The sequence below is a fragment of the Stegostoma tigrinum genome, chromosome 9, assembly GCF_030684315.1.
Source record: "Stegostoma tigrinum isolate sSteTig4 chromosome 9, sSteTig4.hap1, whole genome shotgun sequence".
Taxonomy (NCBI): domain Eukaryota; kingdom Metazoa; phylum Chordata; class Chondrichthyes; order Orectolobiformes; family Stegostomatidae; genus Stegostoma; species Stegostoma tigrinum.
The window spans coordinates 98,171,759-98,195,877 of record NC_081362.1 but is presented as its reverse complement, the minus strand read 5'-3'; the positions used below and the strand labels follow the sequence as shown (position 1 = coordinate 98,195,877).

The 24,119-nt window shown below is 44.6% G+C and overlaps 1 protein-coding gene across 12 annotated transcripts in view; it reads right to left on the bottom strand.

Moving 5' to 3' along the window:
- Positions 1-24,119, bottom strand: part of LOC125454981 (protein EFR3 homolog B-like) — a 151,043-nt gene that overhangs the window by 93,196 nt on the left and 33,728 nt on the right. For all 12 annotated transcript variants that reach the window (XM_059648793.1, XM_048536406.2, XM_059648796.1 and 9 more), the window contains 3 exons: positions 23,021-23,155; positions 19,369-19,447; positions 10,713-10,848 (listed from right to left, as the gene is read on the bottom strand). In XM_059648793.1, coding sequence (XP_059504776.1) covers positions 10,713-10,848; positions 19,369-19,447; positions 23,021-23,155 — 350 coding nt within the window. The remainder of the gene's footprint in view (positions 1-10,712; positions 10,849-19,368; positions 19,448-23,020; positions 23,156-24,119) is intronic.

Here is a 24,119-nt window from a genome sequence, read left to right as displayed (position 1 = left end):
TATGAAATCCTTGGACCTGATATGGAGTTCAATCTGGGCAAATGCGAGGTGACGCATTTTGGAAGATCTAATTCAAGGGCGAACTATACGGTAAATGGAAAAGTCCTAGGGAAAATTGATGAACAGAGGGATCTGGGTGTTCAGGTCCATTGTTCCATGAAGGTGGCAACGCAGGTCAATAGGGTGGTCAAGAAGGCATACGGCATGCTTTCCTTCATCGGACGGGGTATTGAGTACAAGAGTTGGCAGGTCATGTTACAGTTGTATAGGACTTTGGTTCGGCCACATTTAGAGTACTGTGTACAGTTTTGGTCGCCACATTACCAAAAGGATGTGGACGCTTTGGAGAGGGTGCAGAGAAGGTTCGCCAGGATGTTGCCTGGTATTAAGGGTGCTAGCTGTGCAGAAAAGTTGAGTATATGAGGATTATTTTCATTTGAAAGACGGAGATTGATGGGGGACCTGATTGAGGTCTACAAAATCATGAGGGGTATAGACAGGGTGGATAGCAAGAAGCTTTTTCCCAGAGTAGGGGACTCAATTACTACAGGTCATGAGTTCAAAGTGAGAGGAGGAAAGTTTAAGGGAGATATGCGTGGAAAGTTCTTTATGCAGAGGGTGGTGGGTGCCTGGAACGCGTTGCCAGCGGGGGTGGTAGATGCAGACACGTTAGCGTCTTTTAAGATATACCTGGTCAGGTACATGGATGGGCAGGGAGCAAATGGACACAGACAGTTAGAAAATAGATGACAGGTTAGACAGTGGATCTTGATCGGCACAGGCTTGGAGGGCCGAAGGGCCTGTTCCTGTGCTGTAATTTTCTTAATTCTTTGTTCCGATCTCTTCCATTATATGACATAAGACAAATTGGCTGCTGTAGGATTGAGCAAAAATCTCCATATTCTGAAATACTGGACCAAAATCCAGGACTTTCAAATAACTTTAAAAGTAAAGGAAAGACCATCTTGGCCATGATCTGGGAAAATTGCACTGACACAGAGACAGCTGCTTGGAATCATTATTCAGCCTGAAAATTCAATTCACACATTCACTCTAAAAGAACAAACAACCAGGCCTAAACCCGACCCAATCCAGACTGAATGGAGCCTTTGTAGATACTAAACATTCAGATTCAGTCAATATTTATGCACAGAGATCCCAGACATTCCATTTAATCAAAATACATTCACACCTACTATTAACTATCAGGAAGCCAAATGCCTCAAAGGGAACACCTGTAACACAATAGCAAGCACAGATTTGGCGCAAAGATAATTCATCCGCAATTAGTGTAATTACAGGTCCTGATCTCACCTGGGGATGATTCTTTCCGAGAACTATTTGCACAGATATCTCTGGAAGAGGGAGCCCACAGCAATCCCAAAACCTACCCACACAGGCCTGCTCCGTACTAGGACAACCAACGGTGATTAACCTCGACCAGCAGATCTGACAACCAACAACCTCTGAAAGTCACTGACCCAACCAAAACCACAAAGCATCAGATACAACCTGTTGTGAAAACTGGTTTTCAAAAACCACCACAAAGTAAGGACAACCAAGTACTCACTTGATAAATCTACTACGCAACCTACCGCACCAGTGGACTCAACCCAGAATGAAGGCCTACACCGTCTGAAATCTTCAGCAAGGTACCAGGTACAGCAAGTGGAAATGTACAGCTGTACTTCACAATCGTGCTTAACCCCAACTGTTGAGTTTCATACTCCCGAGACGCCAAGGTTTCCAACTTAGCTAGCGGGGGTGGGGTGGGGGGGGGGGGGGGGGGGGTGACAATGAAGAGACCCCAAGGATAGGAAGCCTGGCTAAAGGTTTCTGTGATCAAAACCCTTGTTTAGTTCTAATAGTGTTTAACCTGTATTTCAATTAATAGTGTACTTAGTTATAACCCGCTGTATAACTGAAAGTGTCAATTTCATTGTTTGTTGTATTTGCTTTCATATTTGTAATATACATTTGTATTTAATAAACACAGAGGTTCCTTTGCCCTTGAAACACCTGTCCACTGCTTTCTTCATTTCACATTCCTAAATAAGATCAGTGGCAGAACCAGCAATCTGGAGGTGATTCGAACTGAGGAGTTAAAAGAAAAATATCCTGCAATTTGTCCAGACAATGTGATGGCAAGATCCCACAGTCATAGATTAAAGCAAGAGGTGAAAACCAAAGAGAAAGAAAGAGTTGAGGTCCAGTTAGCTGATACCCTGTTTGATGAAGCAGCAAAGGAAAACAGGCAGAGGATCAGGCAGAGGTGTTTTGTTCTGAAAGATTACTGGAGTTACAAGAAAAAGATGAGACATTAAAGATCTATATCATAAAGCTTACTTGGAAAAGAAATAATATTGTATTCCTGAATGTTATTACCTTAAGGATAGAATTCTAAGGCGAAAATGGAGACCTAGGCAGGTCAGAAGACCTAGTGCAGAGGAGACATGGGGTGAAGTGCACCAGATTGTGTTGCTGGTAGCTGACAGGCAGGAAATATTGGGGGCAGCACACAAATTACCTGCAGAAGGTCACTTAGGAGTGAGGAAGACTTAGACCAAAATCCAAAAGCACTTCTGTTGGCCTGGATTGCATAGGATTTAGTTGAATTTTGTCATACATATCAAACGGTAGGAAAGCCACAGGCAGTAATAAAACCAGTGCTTTTGATGCCAATTCCTGCCTTTGAAGAACCATTCACACCGGTTATGGTTGATTGTGTAGGTCCCCTCTCTAAAACCAAAACTGGTAAATAGAATTTACTAACGATAATGGATGTGTCTATCAGATTTCCAAAGGCAATTCCATTACAGAATGTCAAGGCAAAAAAAGGTCGTGGAAGAGTTGCTTGCTTTCTTTACCCGTTATGGCCTACCCAGGGAAACTCAGTCAGGCCAAGGGTCCAATTTTACTGCCAAACCATTTAAGGAGGTCATGGACAGTTTAAGCATCAAACACTTTAAATTGACTGCATAACATCCTGAATCTCAGTGAGCAGTGGAAAGGTGGCCATGCTGAGCGCTTATTGCCAGCATTATTCAAACAATTGGGATAAAGGTATTCCATTTATATTGTTTGCTACTAGTGATGCCCCAAATGAATCAACCTGGTTTACTCTGTTTGAGTTGATTTTCAGATACAAAGTCAGAGGACCTTAAAATTAATTTAAGAAATGTTGATATCTCCAAAGTCAGAGATTTCGCAGTTAGATTATGCATTTGAGGAGACAGGAAGATTAAATAGAATAGGTGAATTAGCTACACAGCATCTGAAGGTCATGATGTGGAGGTCCCCGGTGACTGGGGTGGACAAAGTCAGAAATCACATACCAGGTTATAGTCCAACAGGTTTATTTCAAAACATAAACTTTCACAGTCTTACTCCTTCTTCAAGTGACACAAAATTTATAAGTAAAAGATCAAAGTGTCACACCACTGATGAGGATGTACTCGATAAACCTACGATGCTGTTTAATCTTTAATCAGTTAAAAGGTTTAAATTGATTAATATGTACGTGTAAACCCCTGAATTCCTTTGAAGTCACTGTGCTGACAGAGCTGAAAGTTTTATCAGTGTAAACATGAGGTGACATTTTAGGTCAGACAATGCATGTTAGGCGTGGGAGACAGCAAGAACTGTTCATGCTGGAGTCAGAGAAAACACAGCGTGGAACTGGAGGAACACAGCAGGCCAGGCAGCATTAGAGGAGCAGTAAAGTTAATGTTTCGGGTTGAAACCCTTCTTCAGAAATTGGGAGGGGGAAGGAAAGCTGGGAATAAATAGAGAGAGGAGGGGTGGGGCTGGGGAAAGTAGGTGGGACGGTGATAGGTGAGTGCAGGTACTTAGTGGTGGGGATTGGTCAGTGGGATGGGTGGGGCAGATAGGTGGGACAGAAGATGGATAAGTTTTCTCAGGTCAAGGAGGCAGGGATGAGATGGAGGCTTGGACATGTGATGAGGCTAGGAGTGGCGAGATTTTAAAACTGGTGAATTCTATGTTTAGGCCATCAAGCAGTACACCCCTGCGGTGGAATATGAGGTGTTGCTCCTCCAGTTTGCAGGTGGTGCCATTGTGACAATAGAGAAAGTTCAGGATGGACATGTCACCCAGGGATTTGTAAGGAGAGTTAAAATGCTTGGTGACTGAAAGGCGTTGTCATTTATATGGAGTTTTTTAAAAGGAATGGATCACCAAAAAGCACAATCTTTTATCTCCACAACAAGAAAACGCAACACAGCCAGACATACTGGTTACCCTACCTTACATCAGCGACACATTGAAGATGACCATAAGACTACTCAGACGCCTAGGTATCAGGGTAGCCCACAAACCAACAACCACTCTACGACAGCTGCTGACAAACATACCCCACCACCAATAAAACTCACGTAATGTACGAAATACCATGCAAGGAGTGAGAGACATTACGTAGGCCAAATCGGAAGAAAACTGACAATAAGGATACATATAACATAGAACATATAACAGTACAGCACAGTACAGCCCCTTCGGCCCATGAAGTTGTGCTGACCTATTATCCTACTAAGATCAATCTACCCTGCATACCCTACATTTTACTCTCCTCCATATGCCTTAAAAGTCTCTAAAGTATCTGACTCCAATACCACTGCCGGCAGCACATTCTACATGCCCACCACTCTCTGTGAGAAGAACCTACCTCTGACATCTCCCTGAAGCTAAGTATTCATGAAGAATCTCCCCCACCTCCTCTGACTCTGCACTCAAGTTCCCTCCACGATCCCTGATTGGCCCTACCCTCACTCTGCCATCCTCTTGTTCCTCACGTAAGCATAGAACGTCTTTGGGTTTTCCTTGATCCTCCCTGACAAGGTTTTCTCATACCTCCTTCTAGCTCTCCTAAGTCCATTTTTCAGTTCCTTCCTGGCTACCTCGTAGGCCTCTACAGCCCTGACTGATCCTTGCTTCTTCAACCTTAAGTAAGCTTCCTTCTTCCTCTTGACTAGGTATTCCACATGTCTTGTCATCCAAGGTTCCTTCACCTTACCATCCTTTCCTTGCCTCAGTGGGACAAACCTATCCAGTACTTATAGAACATGGAACATAGAACACAGTACAGGCCCTTCGTCCCACGATGTTGTGCCGAACCTCTACCTTAATCCTAAGGTCTATCTAACTTCCACCCCTACCTTATATTATCATCCATGTGACTATCTAGTTGCTGCTTAAATGCCCCTCGTGAGACTGACTCCACTATCCTCTCCAGTAATGCATTCCACACCCCTACAACTCTCTGAGTAAAGAGTCTACCTCTGACATCTCCCATATCTCTACCTCCACTCACGTTAAAACTATCCCCCTTTGTAATAGCTACCTCCACCCTAGGAAAAAGTCTCTGGCTGTCCACTTTATCTATACATCCGATCATTTTGTACACCTCTATCAAGTCACCTCTCATCCTTCATCGTTCTAAAGACAAAAGCCCTAGCTCTCTCAGCCTTTCCTCGTAAGACCTTCCCTCCATTCCATGCAACATCTTCGTAAATGTCCTCTGGATCTTTTCCAACGCTTCCACATCTTTCCTGTAATGAGGTGACCAGAACTGGACACAATACTCCAGATGTGGCCGAACCAGGCTTTTGTGTAGCTGGAGCATAACTTCACAGCTCTTGAACTCAATCCCTCTATTAAAGAAAGCTAACACACCTTACACCTTCTTCGGAACTTAATCAACCCGGGTGGCAGCTTGTAGCAACTGCTCCCTATACAACCTCTACATTTTGTGCATTTCCCTGAGAACATTTGATCCCAATTGGTGGTCTGTAGTTCTTGCCTAATGGCATTGTAATTCCCTCTCTCTCAATTAAATACTTTCCCATACCATCTGATCCCATCCCTCTCTATGACTATAGCAGACGTCAGGGAGTTGCGATCACTATCAACGAAATACTCTCCCACCGAGAGGTCTGACACCTGGCCTGGTTCATTGCCAAGCACCAAATCCAATATGGCTTCCCCTTTAGTCACCCTGTCTACATATTGAAACAGAAATCCTTCCTGGACACACCTGACAAAACCCGCTGCATCCAAACTATTTGCACTTAGGAGGTTCCAGTCTATATTATGAAAGTTGAAGTCACCCATGACAACAACTCTATTACTTCTGCACCTTTCCAAAATATATCTCCCAATCTGTTCCTCGGTGTCTCTGTTACTATTGGGGAGGTCTATAGAAAACTCCCAGTGAAGTGACTGCTCCTTTCCTGTTTCTGACTTCCACCTATACTGACTCAGTGAACAAACCCTCCTCCATGACCTCCCTTTCTGTAGCTGTGCTACCACCCCTGAATAGAAATGTCACTCACCGCACCTCTTTTACCTCCCTCCCTATTTCTTTAGAAACATCTAACCACTGAGCCACTGTGGGATGGCGCGGTGGCTCAGTGGTTAGCACTGTAGCTTCACAGCACCAGGGACCTGAGTTCGATTCCAGCATCGGGCAACTGTCTGTGTGGAGTTTGCACGTTCTCCCCGTGTCTGTGTGGGTTTCCTCCGGGTGCTCCGGTTTCCTCCCACAGTCCAAAGATGTGCAGGTTAGGTGGATTGGCCATGCTAAAAAAAATTGCCCGTCGTGTTCAGGGGTGTGTGGACTATAGGGGGATGGGTCTGGGTGGGATGCTTCAAGGAGCAATGTGGACTTGTTGGGCCGAAGGGCCTGTTTCCAACACTGTAGGGAATCGAATCTAATCTAATCTAATCTATACCCTGGATCATCCAACCACCATTCTTGCCCCTGTGTTACCCAAGTCTCCATAATGGCCACAACATCGTAGTTCCAAGTACTGATCCATGCTCTAAGTCTGTCACCCTTATTCTTGACACTTCTTGCATTAAAGTAGACACACCTCTACCTGTCGCACTGACTGCAACTTTGCCCTATCAACTGCTTTTCCTTCCTCACAGACTCTCTGCTTGATCTATCTGCCTATAAACTAGCTACCCCATCCTCTGATCTGTCGCTCCGGTTCTCATCCGCCCTGCCAAACTAGTTTAAACCCGCCCGAAGAGCTCTAGCAAACCTCCCTGCCTAGGATATTGGTGCCCCTCCAATTCAGGTGCAACCCATCCTTCCTGTACAGGTCTCACCTTCCCCAGCAAGTATCCCAATGATCCACAAACATGAAGCCGTCCCTCCTATGCCAGCTCTGAAGCCATGTGTTCAGCTGCACTTGGTCTCTGTTTCTGGCCTCACTGGCCCATGGCACTGGCAGTAACCCTGAGGTTACTACCCTGCTCGTCCTGGCTTTCAGCTTCCAGCCTAACTCCCTACAATCATTTTCAGGTCCTCATCCTGTTTCCTAGCTATGTCATTGGTACCGATGTGTACCACAACTACTGGCTGCTCTCCCTCTCCCTTAAGAATCCTGAAGACTCATTCCGAGACATCCCTGATCCTGGCACCTGGGAGGCAATATACTGTCTGGGAGTCTCACTCGGTACCACAGAATGTCCTGTCTCTTCCCCTAACCAGTGAATCTCCTATCACTACGGCTCTCCTAGTCTCCCCCCTTTCCTTCAGAGCCAGAGAGCCAGGGTCAGTGCCAGATGCCTGGCCGCTTTGGCTTTCCCCGGCAGGTTGACCCCCCACCCCAACAATATATTTGTTACTGACGGGACGGCCACAGGGGATCCCCGCACTGTCTGCCCATTCCCTTTCCACCTCCTGACAGTCATCCAGCTATCTTTGCCCCGTGCCTTGGGTGTGACCACCTCCTTATAACTCCTTTCTATCACCCCTTCAGTCTTCTGAATGACCTGGAGTTCATCCAAATCCAGCTCCAGTTCCCTAATGTGGTCTGTTAGGAGCTGGAGTTGGGTGCACTTCTCACAGGTGAAGTCAGAAAGTCATCTGTAGTGACCCTTACCGTCCATATCCTATAACAGGAGCATGCAACTGCCCTAGCTTCCATTCCCCCTACTCTAGATTGCCAAATGAATAAAGCAAACAGAAACCTTACCGTACTGACCCTCCACACAGTGTTATTTTTTGGTTAGAGGAGGACGATGGGTGAGAGACACTACACGGGTAGTGTTTTGGGTTTAGACAATGCCCAAATACAATAGTTCACCTCCCGGCTCATGCTCTCACCACTCACACTCATCCCCTGTGGCTGAAAGGAGGTAGGCCGCTGATTCACTAAATAAGTTTTTATAAGGAAAAACCTTACCTTCCTGGCTGCCCCCAGCTCGTGCCCACACCACTCCACTGCTCGAATCAAGATATGCGAACACCAAATAGCTACTGAGAGAGGACCAATTTTCACTAGTCTCAGTACACACGGACAAAGAAGAACACGAATCCAACTGGGACAACACATCCATAATCGCGCATGCCAAACAGAGACATGCCAGGCAATTCCTGAAGGCCTGGCATTCCAAATGGAACTCCATCAACAAATACATTGAACTGGACCTGATATACAAACCACTGAAAAGCAGAACTGGAAGTGATGACTTGAACCATTAATTTAACAGAATACAAGGGGAAAAGGTGAACTTCTCTGCATAACTATTAGAAGGTAACCTCCACTCCCATAATAACAGATTGGGGGTTGCGTCGGCTTAAGTATCAGAGGGGTTTGGCCATTCCGCTTCCATAACAGAAGTGATTACGAAGACAGATGAAATGTTGGTCTGTATTGCAAGGACGTGAGGTCTTAAAAAGCCAAGTGCAGCTTTAGCTCCAAGGGACATTCAGTCAGATTGCACCTGGAGTACTGTATGCAGTTTTGATTACCTTACTTAAAATGGGAAACAGAGATAATGGGAACTGCAGATGCTGGAGATTCCAAGATAATAAAATGTGAGGCTGGATGAACACAGCAGGCCAAGCAGCATCTCAGGAGCACAAAAGCTGACGTTTCGGGCCTAGACCCTTCATCAGAGAGGGGGATGGGGGGAGGGAACTGGAATAAATAGGGAGAGAGGGGGAGGCGGACCGAAGATGGAGAGCAAAGAAGATAGGTGGAGAGGGTGTAGGTGGGGAGGTAGGGAGGGGATAGGTCAGTCCAGGGAAGACGGACAGGTCAAGGAGGTGGGATGAGGTTAGTAGGTAGCTGGGGGTGCGGCTGGGGGTGGGAGGAAGGGATGGGTGAGAGGAAGAACCGGTTAGGGAGGCAGAGACAGGTTGGACTGGTTTTGGGATGCAGTGGGTGGGGGGGAAGAGCTGGGCTGGTTGTGTGGTGCAGTGGGGGGAGGGGATGAACTGGGCTGGTTTAGGGATGCAGTGGGGGAAGGGGAGATTTTGAAACTGGTGAAGTCCACATTGATACCATATGGCTGCAGGGTTCCCAGGCGGAATATGAGTTGCTGTTCCTGCAACCTTCGGGTGGCATCATTGTGGCAGTGCAGGAGGCCCATGATGGACATGTCATCAAGAGAATGGGAGGGGGAGTGGAAATGGTTTGCGACTGGGAGGTGCAGTTGTTTGTTGCGAACTGAGCGGAGGTGTTCTGCAAAGCGGTCCCCAAGCCTCCGCTTTTTTGGTTTCCCCAATGTAGAGAAAGCCGCACCGGGTACAAATGGGAAACGTTTGCTTTAGAAGCAGTTCAGAGGAGGAGTATGAGGCTGATTCTTGGGAAGAGGATATTTTCTTATGAAGAAAATTTGAGCAGGTTTGCCTATACTTCTTTGGGGTTTGAAAGAATTTGAAATAATCTTTTTGAAACATATAATATGGCTGGACAGGGATATTTCCTCTTGTGGGAATCTCAAACTCAGGGCCATTTTAAAATAAGACCTCTCATAAATAGAGTTATAGAAACCCTGCGGTGTGGAAGCAGGCCATTCAATCCATCAAGTCTACACTAATCTCCAAAGAGCATCCCACCCATCCCTGTAACCCTGCATTTCTCATGGCTAGTCCACCCCAGCTGCACATCCCTGGGTACTCTGGGCAATTTATCACAGCCAATCTAGCTAACCTGTACATCTTTGGACTGTGGGAGGAATCTGGAGCACCTGGAGGGAGCCCAGGTAGACACGGGGAGAACGTGCAAACTCCACACAGGCATTTGCCTGAGAGTGGAATCAAACCCCGGTCCCTCATGCTTTGAGGCAGCAATACTAATTACTGAGCTATCATGTTGCCCATTTAAGATGTAGATCATACACCATAAAGGACAGAAGATGCCCCTCAGCCCGTCGAGACAAGGAGGGATATCTTCTCTGAGATTGAGTGATTTGAAATTCTCATCAACAAGCAGTTGGTGCTGGAACACTGAAAATTCTCAAGCCTGAGTTAGACAGAGTATTTAATATGGAGAAGTCAAGTGTTACTGAGGCTGACAAGAAATTGGAATTGAGGCCATAATCATGTTGGCAATGATCTTATTGAATAGTGGAGGTGGCTCGAAGAGCCACTTGATTAATTCCTGTTCCCACTTTTTATGTCATGCTCGCCTGATCAGTTGTCTGACATACTCTCATTCAGATTGGTAGCTGCGCTGGTGCTGGTGTTATAGTCTCATTGTACTACAAAGTTACAAGTTAATTGCCCAATGTGCTCAGGTGCATCAAATGACATCTATCATGTGTAAATGATCAGCAACAAACAATCTAACAAAGCCCACAAACACAAAACTGCATACTGTTCAATTATTAATACGGTATTATTAATTCAAGATAATATACAGAATAGAGAACCATGAAGAATCTTTCCTACCCACCGACAGATCCGCCAGCAGCGATAACAGCAGACTCCGACAGCACATCCACAATCCCAGTGCGTACTTTGGCAACGCTCTTACTGTTGGCATCCAGGTGGCCCACCAACTGTTGAATGACCAAGTGGGAATGCTGGGACTGTATATGAGAAAGAGTCAGGAAATGCTCCATCAGAGTTATTACACTTATAATTTTTCCCTGTTCTGATGGAAAGTATGGCCTGAAACATTAACTCTGATTTCTCCCCGCAGACGCTTTTCCACCAATTTTTGTTTTTGTTTCTGATTTGCAGCATCAGTAGATCTTTCAGATTTTAACTCTGTTTATCCCCTCACTGATACTGCCAGACGTGCTGAGTATTAAGCATTTTGCACTATTTTGCTTTAGGACGCACAGTGGTGTCACTGATATGATTTTTTTCTCTGAATTTGCCCCTTTAAGAGAAAACCTTGTTAAGTGACTGGTTTTCTTAGGTAGCAAAGCTGTGATGCTGGACATGACTCTACCCTGATCTACTATGAGTCCTCCTATCAGCTTGGTGAGCTCCTTCTTTCGCACATGGCAAGCTGCAGTTTGCAGGGAATGAAATTTCAGGTTGTGTTTTCTGCTAGCTCCAGGAACTGGATGGTCAGGTCCTTGAGGACAATGGCCAAATTGACAGGATTCCAGCAATGACACACTCAGCATCTTGTATCTCAACTGATAGATGTGTCCGTTGAGACAGGAGCCAGGCTCTGCATCAGCAGATATTGACGCCATTTCTCCCCCACCCCCCACCCCCGATTTTACCGTGATCAGACATCCTCTGTGTTGGGTTTCATGACAGGACATTACCACCTCTCACTTTTATAGAGATTTTGTTCTATAGCTTGAGGGACAGCTCTCTGCACCAAGCATGGGTATGGTGGGTATTGGTGGTGATGGTGATGGGGGTGGTGGTGGAGATTTGAGGATTATAAGGTGTCTGTGGTAATTTATTGAATTAAGGGCTGTTCCTAATAGATTGCAGATATTTGTGATATCTAATGCACTTAAAATGTCCAGAATAAAATGGCATCTGTTTACTGTGATTTTAGAATGTTTAGGTGATACTGATCTGGTCAGCAAGATGACTTACCCGAAGTTATTGACACAATCCAATCTGTACACCTAAACAATACCCATTATCTGACATGCAAAATGATTTACTTCAACTGTATTAAATGCCACACCACATGTTACCTTTGAATATAAGAAAATTAATTCCAACTGACTGAGCATTCAAACAGCCACTACCTCCGGATCCCAAGGAAACGCTGAAGTATTAAAAGTGGCAAGTAACATTCTCACTATGCCAGTGATAAGCAATGACTATCTCCCACAAGAACTAATCTAACCATGATACCTTAACATTCAATGGCATCACCGTCATTGAATCATCTGCTTTCAACATTCGGATGGTTACCATTGACCAGAAACTGAACTGGACTAGCAACACAAATGCAGTAGCTGCAACAGCAGACTAGAGGTTACGAATCTTGCTGTGGGAACAAACTTATCTATTATCTACAAGGCGGGAGTGTGATGGTATATTCCCCAATTGCCTCAATAAGTGCAGCTGCAACAACAATCATGAGGCTTGACACCATCCAGAGCAAAGCAGCCTGATTGACTGGCATTACATCCACTCCTTCCACCATCAGCTCTGTGGGTACTATCAATAAGGTGCACTACAGAAGTTCATCAAGGCTCCTTAGAAGCATTGTTCAAACCCACAACCACTGCATCTAGAAGGACTAGGGAAGCAGATACATGGGCGCGTTACCAACTGCAAGTTCCCCTCCAAGCATCTCACCATCCTGACGTGGAACTGTACAGTCTTTCCTTCAGATTTGCTGGTGGATCAAAATCCTGGGACTCTCCCTAATGGTATTGTATGTACCTTCAGCATATGGACTGCAACACTTGGCAACTTCAAGAGAACTTCTTGAGGAGGCAGCTCACCACTACCACTTTGTCAACAGCAGTTAAGGATAAGTAATAAATGCTGGCCCAACCAATGACAAATGCCTCCCATGAATGAATATAAACCAATGAAAAGGCAGGTTCAATCATGGTTTTGAAAAAAGGAATTGCATGAACATATATCCCTCATCATTTCTCCCAAAACCCTCACCATATTCCTTAGATCTTTCATGCAATTCCTCACATTCCCCTTATCACTTCCTCTAATATCCTTTCTGTATCATCCAATCTCTTCCCATCATATCCAAGTACCTTCACCATAGCACTTACTTACCAAACACATTCACACCACAGTGACAGGCAATGAACATCTTAAAATGAGAATCTAACCCATCACCGCCCCCAACAGTCAGTGGTATTACCATTACTGAATCCCTCAGTAACAACATCCTGGTAATTACCATTGACCAGTAACTGAATCAGACTAGTCATATAAATATTGTGGCAACAAGCACAGGTCAGAGCACTGAAGAGGATCACTGTGTAATCTCATCACTAGACTATTAATCCAAATATCCAAGTAATGTTTTGTGGACCTGAATTTGAATGGCATGGTAGATGATTGAATTTGAATTCAATGAAAATCTGGAATTAAGGGTTAAATAATGACCATGAAACTGTCGTTGATTGTTGGAAAATCCCTGAGTTCAATTCTGATCTCCTTGCTATATGAATGATGTTGTTAAACACAAAAGGGTTCAGAAAAGATTTGCTAGGATTGGAGAGTTTGGGCTAGAGGGGGAGGCTGAATAGGCTGGGTAAAAACTGAAACAACTGTGGATCCTGGAAATCAGAAAAAAAACCCAGAAATTTATGGAAAAGCTCAGCCTGTCTTGCAGCATCTGTGCAGAGAAATCAGAGTCAACATTTTGGTCTCGTGACCCTTCCTCAGAGCTGATGGTAGCTAGGAAAATGTTGGTTTTTATGCAGGAGAAGGTATCGGGAGAGGGAAGGAATAAACAATGGGTGGAGTGGAGCCCAAAGAGACAGAAAAACAGTTGAACAGGCAAAGGTGTAGATAATATTCAGGTAAGAGAGTGAATAGCAATTAATGGGGACTGTTAGTGCCTAACAATGAGTTGCGTGTAAGAGCTGACCATGTGATAACAAGGCCTGGTGTGTGAGTAAGGGCTTAGGAGAAGTTCAAGCCCTAAAGTTGTTGAACTCATTATTGAGTCCAGAAGGCTGTAGAGTTCCCAAGCGGAAAATGAGGTGCTGTTTTTCAAGCTTGCGCTCAGCTTCACAGGAGCATTGTGGCAAGAGATGTTGGTCAGGGAACAAGGTGGTGTGTTGAAGTGGCAGGCACCTGGAAGCTCAGGGTCTTTTTGCAGACAGAACACAGGAACTCTGCAAAGCAGTCACCCAGTCCACATTTCATTATGTGAAGTGCAGATAAAGAGCTGGTTCACCTGCAAAGTGTGTTTGGGCCCTTGGGTACAGAGGAGGGAAGAAGTTTAAGGTCAGGCATTACATCTTCTGTGGCTGCAGGAGCAGGTACCATGGGGCTGAGAGGGGTTGTTGGGAGTGAAGAATGAGTAGATTAGGGTTTTCTAGAGGAAATGGTTTCTGCAGAAGGCAGGGAAAGGAGGGGAAGAGAATACCAGTCTGGTTGTGGCATCCTGCTGTAGGTGGTGGAAATAGTGGCGAACGATCCTCTGGATGTGGAAGCTGGTGGGATGGTAGGTGAGGACAAGCAGGATTCCTACTGCTATTGTAGGAGTTAAGAGAGGGGCTGAAAGGTGAAGTGTGGGAAATGTGTTGGACCCAGATGAGGGCCCTGTCAACTATGCGAATCCTTGGTTGAGGAAGGAGGTGGGGATTTCAGTGGCCCCTTTGTTGAAGTTTGCATCATCGGAACTGATGCGATGAGGACGGAGGAACTGGGAGAATGGAATACAGCCTTTACAGAAGGCAAAGTGTGAAGATGCAGGCGGAGGAGTGACCATAAGGAGAGTTATGAAATCCTAAGGGGCATGGATAGGGTGAATAGTCAAGGTCTTTTCCCCAGGGTAGGGGAGTCCAAAACTAGAGGGCATAGGTTTAAGGTGAGAAGAGAAAGATTTAAAGCAGACATAAGGGGCAACTTTTTCATGCAGAGGGTGGTGTGCATATGGAATGAGCTGCCGGGGGAGGTGGTGGTGGGTACAGTTATGACATTTAAAAGGCATCTGAGTCGGTACATGAATAGGAAGGGTTTAGAGAGATATGGGGCAAATGCTGGCAATCTTTCCTGCAATGAGGCAATCAGAACTGGACACAATACTCCAGATGTGTCCGAACCAGGCTTTTGTACAGCTGGAGCATGACTTCACAGCTCTCAAACTCAATCCCTCTATTAATGAAAGCTAACACACCAAACGCATTCTTAACAACTCTATCCACTTGGGAGACAGATTTTAGGAAACTGTGGACATGAACCCCGAGATCGTTCTGCTTCTCCACACTGCCAAGAATCTTTTCATTAACCCTGTATTTTTTTTTCAAATTTGTCATTTCAAAATGAATCACCGCACACTTTTCAGGGTTAAACTCTATCTGCCACTTCTCAGCCCAGCTCTGCATCCTTTCAATGTCCCTTTGTAACCTAGCCAATGTTCCATTGTAACCTGGTCTGTGATTAACCTGGCCTATCCTTGCTGTCCTTCTTAACGAAAGGAACCACGTTAGCTATCCTTCAATCAGTGTGAACTTCACCTGTGCCAAGCGAAGTATGGAGTATCTCTGCTGGGGCTCCAGCAAGCTCCTCCCTTGCCTCCCATAACAACCTAGCATACATCACATCAGGCCATGGGATTTATGTACCTTTATGCCCACTAAATTATCTAGTACATTCTCCTTATTAATCCTAACATTGTCTTGAACCTCATCATCCCAAACTGGAATGTCCAGCAAAAATATCTTTCTCTTCTGTGAATACAGATAGGAAAATATTAATTTTAGACCTCACTCATTGCCCCTTTGGTCTCTAATCGGCCACACACTTTGTCTGGTAATCTTCTTGCTTTTAATATATTTATCAGATGCTATTGAGTTTCCCTTAATTTTATCGCCCAAAGATATTTTGAGGCCCCTCATTGCCCTCTGAATTTCTTTTACAAGTACCCTCCATTACTAGACTTCTAAAAGGCATCCATTGTTTTTAATGCTCTGTATCTAGCATATGCTTTCATGCCTTTCTTTATCAAACTCTTGGTAGCCCTTGACTTCCAGGGCTCTCTGGACTTGCTGCCCTTACCCTTCACACTTACAGGAACATGCTGGTCCTGAATTCTCACTGCACCACTTTTAAAATACTTTCACTTTCCAAATGTCGACTTAACTGCAAGTATCAGAGATAATGGGAACTGCAGATGCTGGAGAATCTGAGATAACAAAGTGTGGAGCTGGATGAACATAGCAGGCCAAGCAGCTTCTTAGGAGCACAAAAGCTGACGTTTCAGGCCTAGGCCCTTCATCAGAAAAAGGGGAGGGGGAAGAGGGTTCTGAAATAAATAGGGAGAGAGGGGGAGGATAATCAAAGATGGATAGAGGAGAAGATATATGAAGAAGAGACAGACAAGTTAAAGAGGCAGGGATGGAGCCAGTAGAGGTGAGTGTAGGTGGGGATGTAATGAGGGGATAGGGCAGTCCGGGGAGTACGGACAGGTCAAGGGGGCGGGATGAGGTTAGGAGATAGGAAATGGGGGTGTAGCTTGAGGTGGGAAGAGGGGATAGGTGAGAGAACTGGTTAGGGAGGTGGGATGCACTGGGCTGGTTTTGGGATGCAGTAGGGGGAGGGGAGATTTTGAAGCTTGTGAAATCCACATTGATACCGTTGGGCTGCAGGGTTCCCAAGCCGAGTATGAGTTGTTGTTCCTGCAACCTTCAGGTGGCATCGTTGTGGCACTAAAGGAGGCCCAAGATGGACATGGCGTCTGAGGAATGGGAGGGGGAGTTGAAATGTTTTGCAACTGGGAGGTGCAGTTGTTTCATATGAACTGAGCGTGGGTGTTCTGCAATGTTGTCTCCAAGCCTCCACTTGGTTTCCCCAATGTAGAGGAGGCCACAATGGGTACAGCGGATGCAGTATACCACATTAGCAGATGTGCAGGTGAACATCTGTTTGATGTGGAAAGGCTTCTTGGGGCCTGGGATGGGGGTGAGGGAGGAGGTATGGAGGCAGGTGTAGCATTTTCTGCGGTTGCCGGGGAAAGTGCCAGGTGAGGGAGGTGTTGGAGATAGTCCAGGTGAACTTGAGGTTGGGGTGGAAGGCCTTGGTGAAGTGGATGAACTGTTCGAGCTCCTCATGGGAGCATGAGGTGGTGCTGATACAGTCATCAATGTAACGGAGGAAGAGGTGGGGTTTAGGGCCAGTGTGGGTGCAGAAGAGGGATTGTTCCACGTACCCTACAAAGAGGCAGGAATAGCTTGGGCCCATGCGGGTACCCATGGCCACCCTCTTTGTCTGTCGGAAGTGGGAGGAATCAAAAGAGAAGTTGTTGAGAGTGAGGATGAGTTTGGCTCGGCGAGTGAGGGTGTTGGTGGATGGGGATGGTCGGGCCTGCAGGACAGGAAGAAGTGGAGGGCCTTTAGGCCATCTGCATGGGGAATGCATGTGTATAGGGACTGGACGTCCACGGTGAAAATGAGGTGTTGGTGTCCGGGGAATTGGAAGTTCTGGAGGAGGTGGTGGGCGTGGGTGGTGTCACGGACATAGGTTGGGAGTTCCTGGACCAAGGGGGAGAAAACGGAGTCCAGGTAGGTGGAGATGAGTTCGGTGGGGCAGGGGTAGGTGGAGACAGTGGGTCGACTGGGGCAGGCAGGTTTCTGGATTTTAGGAAGGAGACAGAAGCAGGCAGTGCAGGGTTGGGGAAAAATGAGGTTGAAGGCTGTGGGTGGGACGTCACCTGAGGTGATGTGGTTGTGGATGGTTTAGGAGATGATGGTTTCGTACTCAGGGGTGGGGACATGTAGCTGTTCCCAGTCTATGTTTGCCAGATTCTGTTTAATGATGTTTAAATCAGCATTTCCCCAATTTAACCTCCAAACTATCCTTCTCCCTTTCCATATTGATTTTGAAATTTATAGAGTTATAGTCACTATCCGCAAAAATGCTTGCCCACTGACGCTTCAACCACTTGATCAGCTTCATTTCCTGGGCTTATGTCTGGCACTTCTCCATCTCTAATAGGACAGTCTGTATACTGGCACAAAATGTTCTCCTGGATGCACCTTAAAAATATGACCCCATCTGGCCCTTTCACACTAAGGTGATACCAATTAATGTTAACAAAGTTAAATTCCCCTACAACTATGACCCTGTTTCTCCCACACCTTTCTGTGATTTACTTCCACGTTTGCTCCACTATTTCTGTCTGACTGTTGGGAGATCTGTACTAAAATCACAGCAAAGTGAATGCCCCTTTTTAACTTCAAAGATCTACTCAGATGGTGTCATTTGAAGAGCTTTCTAGGACATCCTCCCTCATTAATGAAATGATGAATTCCTTTGTCAATCATGCAATGTCCCCATCTGTCATACATTCCTTCCCCAACTACCTCCACCATGCCCAAAGCTTTTATACCTTGGAATGTCGAGCTGCCAATCCCGTCCTTCTTTCAACCATTTCTCAGAGATTGCAACAACATCACATTCCTACCTGCTGATTAACACTCGATGGTCATCTGCTTTATGAGTTGGGCTCCTTGCATTAAAATTCACGTTTCCAGATCTTCCATGTGCCTTATCATTCCCATGTCTTCTCTTCCTGCAGAACTGTCCTGGTATTCTTTCTGTCCTGGATCGGACCTTGCTCCAAACTTTACATCCACTCCATGTCCCATCCTCTACTAAACTCTCAACAGAACAAGGAAACCTTCCAGAATGGATATTTGCGCAGTACCAGTTCAGGTGCAACCTGCTGACCCTGTGATTCTCAACTACCCTTAAGCTGTCCTAATGATCCAAAAATCTCTAGCCCTCTCTCCTACACCATCTCGTTAGCCTCAGAATCATCTGACTTATCTTCCTACTCTTATCCTCAGTACAGTGTGGCACTAGAAGTAATCCGGAGATTACAACCTTAGTAGTTCTTCTCCTTAATCTACTACCTAACTCTTCAAACTCCTTTTGCAGAACATCTCTTTTTACCCATATCATTCATATTGACATGTACCATAACAGTTGGCTGTTCACCATCCTCCTTCCGAATGTCCTGCAGTTGCTCTGAAACATCCTTGATACTGGCACCAGGGAGACAATACATCATCCCGTCACCACAGCCCCATTCCCCAGTTCCTTAGCCGTATCCCCATATTCTTTAATGTACTTAACAAAAAACATGACTTGCACAGCATGACTTATAAATAAATGCTTTATTGAGCATCTGTCCACTGAACTCAGTTTGACAACTCCACTAGCAAGTTTGAAATAACTGAACAATGCATTTCAAACAAACTGGTTTATTGCAATCTAACAGTGATCAGTCCAAACACTGCCCTTACCTATCGTCTGTAAAGTGAGGAGATAGACATAATCTGTTGAGTCTAATGGTGGATGTTGTTTATTATAAAAAAAGGACTGTAACCATAACACTGTAGTTCCTTTACCAATAGTTAAATTAATGTATGGACCCAATCGGGAGATTTAGTGAACACTAAACATCAAACACTTACCTGAACAGAATACATGATGATCTTGAAACACCGGACTGCAAACAGTTTAGGCTCCCAAAGTGAGTGGTTATCTAAGTGCCTAAGGAGCAAATGACAAGGATTTACTTTTATTTACAATGGCCCATCCTGTCAATTTCTGCCATGACAGGAGTTAAATAAATCCAACTTTTGTCTTTAACTTTTATTGCTGTTAAGCACTGGGGAGATTGCATCATGTTTGCTTTCAAATCTCTCCATGTCCTTGCCCCTTCCCATCCTTTATATTCCAATTCTGGCTTCTGGCTCATCCCTGATTTTAATTGTTTCATCATTGGCATCAATGCCTTTAGATGTCTGGCCTGTAAGTCTTCAATTTCCTTTCTAAACCTCTCCACCTCCCTCACTTTCATCCTTTAAGAAAACCATGCCTTTGATCAGATTTTTAGACATCTGACCAGAGTCAAATCATACAGTCATACAATCATACAATATAAAAGAGACCCTTTGATTTATCCCTTCTGCAATGAAGAAACCTATTCTAAAACTAAACTAGTCCCACTTTCTAGCATTTCTTGAACATTATGACATTTCTGACACTCAAAAAATACATTAATTTAACTATTGGTAAAGGAACTACAGTGTTATGGTTACAGTCCTTTTTAAAGGTTGCAAGATTTATTCCCTCAAACTACCCTCCCATTCAAGATTTTTACCACCCTGTAGGCGAAAACAATTTTCCTGAAATCTCTCTATACCTCCTAACTTCCAATTTAAAATTATACCCGCTTGTTACTGACTTTTCAATTGAGGGAACAGCTGCTTTCTATTCACCCTGTCCATGCTCCTCAGTCTTATTTACCTCAATAAGATCCCCTCTCAGCCATTCCTGCACTAAAGGAAAGAACACAAGCTCTTCCAGCCTCTTCATAGCTCCAGCCCAGGCAACATCCTGGTGAATTGTCTTTGCACTCCTTCCATTGCTATCACATCTTCCAATACTGTAGCAATCAACTGTCCATAGTACTCTAATTGTAGCCCAAACAAAGATTTGTACAGTTGAAACATAACATCCCTGCTCTTATAATCTACACCAACAACAGATGAAGACAAGTGTCCATTATGCATTCTTAACTAACATATTAGCCTGTCCTACCACCTTTAGCCCTTCAGGATGAGCACCCCAAAATCCTTCTGTTCCCACTTTCGCCCCAGTATAAGTTGATGTTGTTTCTGTCTGCAGAGATTCAAGATTACCACCTCTTTTCTATGATAGCTGAGGAACCAACTAGAGGACAGGCCGTTCTAGGCTGGGTATTGTGGGTTGAGAAAGAAATAATCGGCAATCAAACTGTGGGAGGCCCTGGGAAAGAATGGCCATAATAAGATAAAATTCTTCAATAAGATGGAGAGTGGCATTGTCAATCCTGAGATCAACAGTCAATGGTCGGGCCCTGTGTGGTGTTGTCAAACAGAGAGACTTAGGAGGTCACTTATATTGTTCTTTGAAAGCTGAGTCACAGGTAGAAAAGGTAGTTAAGAAGGCGTTTAGCACACTTGTTTTTATTGCTCAGACCACTGAGTATAGGCATTGGGGTCTAATGTTGAAGTAGTAGAGGATGTTGGAGAGGCCACTGTTAGAGTACTGTGTACAATTCTGGTTGCCCTGCTATAGGAAGGCTATTAGTAAATTGGAGAGGGTTAAGAAAAGATTTACCGGGATGTTGAAGAGACTGGAGGGTTTGTGGAGAAAACAGGATTAGGCTACTGAGCTGGACGATCAGCTATGATTGTGATGAATGGTGCAGCAGACTTGAAGCGCTAAATGGCCTCCTCCTATCTTCTATGTTTCTAGGAGAGGCTGGATAGGCTGGGTCTTTTTTCACTGGAGCATAGGAGGTTGAGAGACGACCTTATAGAGGTTTATGAAATCATGAGGGGCATAGATAAGTGAATGGCAAAGGTCTTTTCCGTAGGATGGGACAGTTCAAAACTAGGGGACATATTTTTAAGATCAGAGGAGAAAGATCTAAAAGGGACCTGAGGGACAACTTTTTCACACAGAGAATGGTTCATATGTGGAAGGAATGCCAGAAGAAGTGGTAGATGCAAGCGCAGTTCCAACATTTAAAATACATTTGGATGGGTACATGCATATGATATGTTGAGAGGCATGCGGGCCAAAGGCAGGCAAATGGGACTAGGTTAGTTTGGGAAAATTATTCAGCATGGACAAGTTGAACCGAAGGGTCTGTTTCTGTGCTGTATGATTCGATGACCACGGTCCTGAATCTAAACAGAGGAATGATGATGGCATGAGACGAGACCTGGAGGTCCTTATACAACATCAATGTAAGTAAGTCTGCAGGTGCATCAGGCAGTGAAAAAGGCAAATGGTATACTGACTTTCATAGCAAGAGGATTCAAGAACAGAAGCAGGGATGTCTTGCTGCAATTTTACAGGTCTTGGTGAGATTGTACCGAGGACATTGTGTACAGTTTTAGCCTGCCTCTGATGAAGGATGTTCTGGCTAAGGAGGGAGCGCATGGAGTCTTCTGGGTTGGCAGGACTGATGAATGAAGACAGGTTGGATCGTTTAGAACTCTATTCACTGGAGTTTAGAAGAATGAGGGGGATCTTACAGCACTGCGTAAAATTCTAACAGGACGAGACAGATTAAATGCAGCAAGGATACTCCCAATGGCCAAGGAGTCCAGAACCAAGGGATTGCAGACTAAGAAAGCATGGTAGGCCATTTAGGTCTAAGAAAAGGAGAAATTTGTTTACCAAAGAGTGGTACGTCGGTGGGATTCTCTGCCAAGGAAGTGGTTAAAGCCAAAATACTGAATGTTTTCAAGGAGGAGTTAGATATATTTTTAAGGCTAAAGGGATCAAAAGATACTGGTTGAAAGATGTAACAGAGTTAGATGATCAGCCATGATCATATTGAATGGTGGAACAGGCTCAAGGGGCTGAATGGCCTAGTCAGGTTCTTATTTCTTTATGTTTCTTTCCATAGTCTTGCAGAATGGAAGGAGAATAGTAGCTGGCTAAGTCTGTGATCACAACAAGTTAACAGCGCTGTCGAACTGGTTTCAATGGTTGGATAGAGTCAGCGTTAGGAGGCAGTGCACATTTATCTGTGGGCAGGGGATTAAATGGGCATGCTAATTCAGTGATAGGGAAAAGAGTGTATGGGTCTATGATTAAATGGATGCATGGACTCAATAATGGTAAGTGGTTTACATGAGGCTGTGGAAGGAGATTAAAGAGTGTATAGAGTCGCTGACGGGGAAAGTGTACATGGGTGTGGAATGGAATTAAATGGTCGGGCAGAGTCAATGATAGGGTAGTGAGAGAGGATTAAACAAACAAAGCAAATGCTATAAACGGTGGAAATCCGAAACAAAGAGAATACTGGAGAAACTCAGCCGGTCAAGCAGTACCTGTGAACAAAGAGAACAGAATTAACATTTCAAATCTGGTACAACTTTACAGAACTGTGGATTGAATGGGTGGTTGGAATCAATGATAGGAGGAAGAATGTACATGGCTTTTCATATTTCCTTCTGTCCTTATAACATTGATTAAATGCAGTTCCACTGTGATATCATCAAACTTTAGCCACAAAATGACCAGTCTGTTTGACTGCATTCAACAAAATACATCACATACATTAAAACTGGCTTGATGGCATTTTTGATGTTTCCATATGCTGCACGGCCCAGCAGCTCGCGAAGGCAACCTTCAGCCACGGCAGCAGGGCTCTCCTTCTCCTTCTCAGTTTCTTGCGGTGGTGATGGAGAACGACTGAAAAGATTAATTAAGGAGAATTAGAATGAACAAAATGTGATCCAGATTAAATAGCAAATAAAAGGAAGGAAATTTTATGGTGAAGTGGTTGAGGTTAGGAACTAGTGCAAGTCAGTGAGTACAGAACAATAGGTGTCGAGATTTGTTGTGTAATAATATCCCAGCAGCAAAGATTGGATAGGTTACAGAGTTTCAGGAATTGGAAGTTGGCTAGGATAGAGTGAGAATATTTGCACTGGCATGAAAGAACACAATGTCAGTTTTATCAGCAAACAGGGCCTGAGATGTGTGAAAACACAGGCGTGGTAGACGGTGTTCTTGGCAACAGAGAAATGTAGGATTGGACATTCAGTTAAGGATTTAATGTAATAGTCTGATTTAGACTGAATTACTGGCTTTAGAGACAGGCAAGGTTTTGAAGAGATGCCAAGTTCAGCATTTAAAAACAAGAGATAGCAAGACGAAATACAAGTATGAATGAAGAATGTAAGAAGGCATCCCAAGAACTTAACCACGCAGAACTAAAAATGAGGTGGTGAAACTATATCACAGGACAACTGTCATGTCAAAGGTCCTGGAGGCCTGGTTCTCCACCAAAAAGGCCATCAAAAAACACATAGAATTAGACCCTATGTGCACACCACTGTAAAGAAAAACTGGAAATGAGGTAATCAATTCCAAACAACCCTGGAGTTTAAATAGCATGTGGGAAAATACAAAAACGCATCATTGGAGGCTGCACTGATGACGTTACCCAGCACAGTAATGAAACATCTGCAAGCTAAATGAACCAGCTCGGTGAGCAAATCAACCACAGCATGTCAAAGAGTATAGCAATGAGTGTTAGAGCTGAATGATTCCACAAACAAGCTCTGCAGTCCAGCTCCAGCTACAGGTTTGAATGGTGATGGACATTAAAACAACCAAGAACATCCAAATCAAGAGTGGGCTATACAGTAAA